This window comes from Budorcas taxicolor, chromosome 20 (genome assembly GCF_023091745.1).
Source record: "Budorcas taxicolor isolate Tak-1 chromosome 20, Takin1.1, whole genome shotgun sequence".
NCBI lineage: Eukaryota > Metazoa > Chordata > Mammalia > Artiodactyla > Bovidae > Budorcas > Budorcas taxicolor.
The window spans coordinates 49,446,140-49,448,978 of record NC_068929.1 but is presented as its reverse complement, the minus strand read 5'-3'; the positions used below and the strand labels follow the sequence as shown (position 1 = coordinate 49,448,978).

The window sequence follows — 2,839 nt, the reverse complement described above, 5'->3', positions numbered from 1 at the left end:
ATCCCAAAAAGACCAGAGAAGTCGATCTGGAGGGCCAAGGCGGGAAGGACACTTCTCAGGATACAAATACTTTTAATATGGAAGGAGCCAGGACAGTTCTGGGGGCATGTGCATGCCCAAATCTTACCCACTTTCTCCCCAACTCAGGACCTAGGCTTGTAGAGACTTGGCAAGCACAGTCTCCACACCTGACTTTCCACCCCCAAAAGAAAATCCGGAAGTGTGCCCCTTCTCCTTCCCCACAGGTGGGCTCCTCAGGGCCTCCTGCAGGGGTGGTTCTGTGGCAGGGCCTAGGCAGGGCCTCATCTCAGCTGGCTCCCGCCCGAGCCATGAGGTCTTCCAGAGCATTGTCCTGGTCGTTGTTGTGTAATAGCAGAACTTCCTTAATATCTTTCAGTTCAAAGCCCATTTCCTTAAATTTGCTCATTAACTGAAGAAACTCCATCATCTTTTCCTCTGAACACTGCTGCATTTCCAGAGCCTCTTCCAGCAAAAGAGGGTCAAAGCCCTTCTCACAGAGCTGTCCATGTGCAAAAAGATAGTTGAGAATCTGCTCAATATTCTCTCCTTTCTTCTTCATGGCTCTCAAGACACACTCGTATGAGTAGCCCATGCTGACCACTGTCTCCACACAGTGCCGCTCGCTGGGGGACAGCGCCTGCAGTTCAGAGTAAGCCTGGGGACAGCTGGGAGTGTTGGGCACTTGTGACACTGAGAGATTAGGAGGTGTGACCGTGGGACGTGTATTTGGAGGTGCTGATTCTTCTGTGCACACAGACAAGACAGACAGGGAAGGCGTCTGGGGAGGGGTCAGGGTTGGCATCTCTGTGCCACTGTCCAAGTTCAAAGCTGAAAGCCCAAGGGTAGGATGCCCATTGAGCTCACTGGCACTGCTTTGGGTGGAAGGCTTTAGGAAATTCCAGAACGTGCCACTGCAGAGGCAGGATGTGCTATGGAAAGTGCTTGCTATCTTGCGTGTCTTCTGACTGCTGTCATCAGAGTCAAGTTTGGGGAAGGACAAGGACTTGATATTGCTCACTGCAGGAATGGGGGGGAGGGACACTTTGGAAGACAGCGACATCTTTTCACAGTTGCCCAGCTGTGGTAAGGTTACAAAGCCATTGGGTTTGTGAAGAGGCTTGAAATCTAGGGTGGCCCGCTCCAGGGAGGCCAGGACCTCCTCCTCCTGTAGCACAGACCCAGAGCCGCCTCGAGGCAAGTTACTGTCCAATAACTGGGCCATAATGGGTCCACTGGTTCCCACCAGAATGTTTCTCAGCTCTTCCTTCTCATCAATAGTTTTTAACTCCAGATTATCAAACGGGTCTTCTTCACACTCAAAGTCAGCAGGATTGAAGTCTGCCTTTGTGTGGGGCGTGCTGAGAACTTTCTGTTTCGGGGCACTGCTGCTGACGCGAGTCGGGGTGAGGATGCTGTTGTGCTGTAAGCTGGCGAGGATGGGGTTCATAGGAGGCGGCATGGTGGCTGCACTGTGCGTCTTGGAAAAGCTCATCTTGCTGTCACCCTCTGGGCCACTCTTAGAATTCACTTTAGCTTCTGCTTCCTCAGCCTTGCACTCTGCTTCCCACTGGGCTTCTTGGATCTTCTTAAGATCTTCAGCCCACTCAATGGTTTTCTTTTCCAAGGAGAAGTCATACTGTACTTCTCTGACAACCTGCAAACAATCTGGCAAGGAGAAGCCAATAGGAAGACCAACTTTAGCTGGTGTTTTGAATTTGTCTCCTATCTTAAATGGGACATCATCAAGGTAACTGAAAGTCCCATGAGAATCTGCACCCAACTTCTTAGAAGCCATTTAGAACCTGAATGCTGCAGCCGCCATGCCAGAAGCCGAAAGGTGCTGCCGCCGACCGGCCTCCCTGGCTCGGTCCCTGCTGAGCTCCTGACGGCCCCTAGGAAGAGCGAACACTACCACCTCCAACTCTGCCCGCCCCGGGCCAGACCGTCACCGTAGTCACCCCCAGTACCACAGCCGCCATGTTGAAGTCCCCTAGACATCTATTTTTACATAAAATTTTTGTAAGCATGTCAAGTTCCTACACACAGAGATACACTATATTAGAGATAAGGATATTAAGAAATTATGCTTTTGTCTATTCCTTTTGTTTTTAATCTTAGACATCTAGAAAATATTTTTTTTATTATAATGATAGTTATATTTTGACATTGACTTTTTCTGCCTATGCTATGAACTTGTAAATTGTATTCAATTTTTACCTATGTGAAGCAAAAAAAATAAAAATTCAAATTTGGTGGTCTTGAATGTCTTTCCAAAGAGTCTGTTTAGGGTTCAAAAAGTAGAAGAAAGTAAAATAGCTTCCATGAGTTTGAAACAGTAAGTAAATCTCAACTTCTTTTTCTTGCTTATGAATGAATATATTGGTTTCCTCGTTTAATCTCATTGATGAGTTCACTTCAGCCTCCTGTGAGCATACTCACTCCTGTGAGTATAAGAGCAGTCAACTAAAAATGGTAGCTCTGAAACCATATGCTGTTCTCATGTACATTGAACCTTGACAGTGATTCTTTATTTTCTACATCAAACTATCTATAATAATGAAGAAAATAATAATCACTCACTGTCAGCGAATGCTTTTTATAAGTCAGGTACTGTTATAAATAGCATGCAAATTATTTCATCCTCACATCACCTCTCTGCAAAAAGTTCAAGTAAGATTACATCCATTTTTATAGGAACAGTACAAGATGGTTAAATAACATGCCCCAAATAGTCAGCTCAAAAGTGTTGGAGCTGCCTGGCTGTCAGTGTTCAGAGCGTGCATGATAACCATTATCTAGATATGCCACTCTAGTTGAC

General features: G+C 46.4%; 1 protein-coding gene across 1 annotated transcript; it reads right to left on the bottom strand.

The window, feature by feature from the left end:
- Window positions 1-204: 204 nt before the first annotated feature.
- Window positions 205-2,005, bottom strand: LOC128066103 (ubiquitin-associated protein 1-like). Its single transcript, XM_052659188.1, has one exon. The coding sequence runs from the start codon at window positions 1,814-1,816 to the stop codon at window positions 308-310; it is 1,509 nt and encodes a 502-aa protein (XP_052515148.1). The 5' UTR covers window positions 1,817-2,005; the 3' UTR covers window positions 205-307.
- Between the last annotated feature and the right edge of the window lie 834 nt (window positions 2,006-2,839).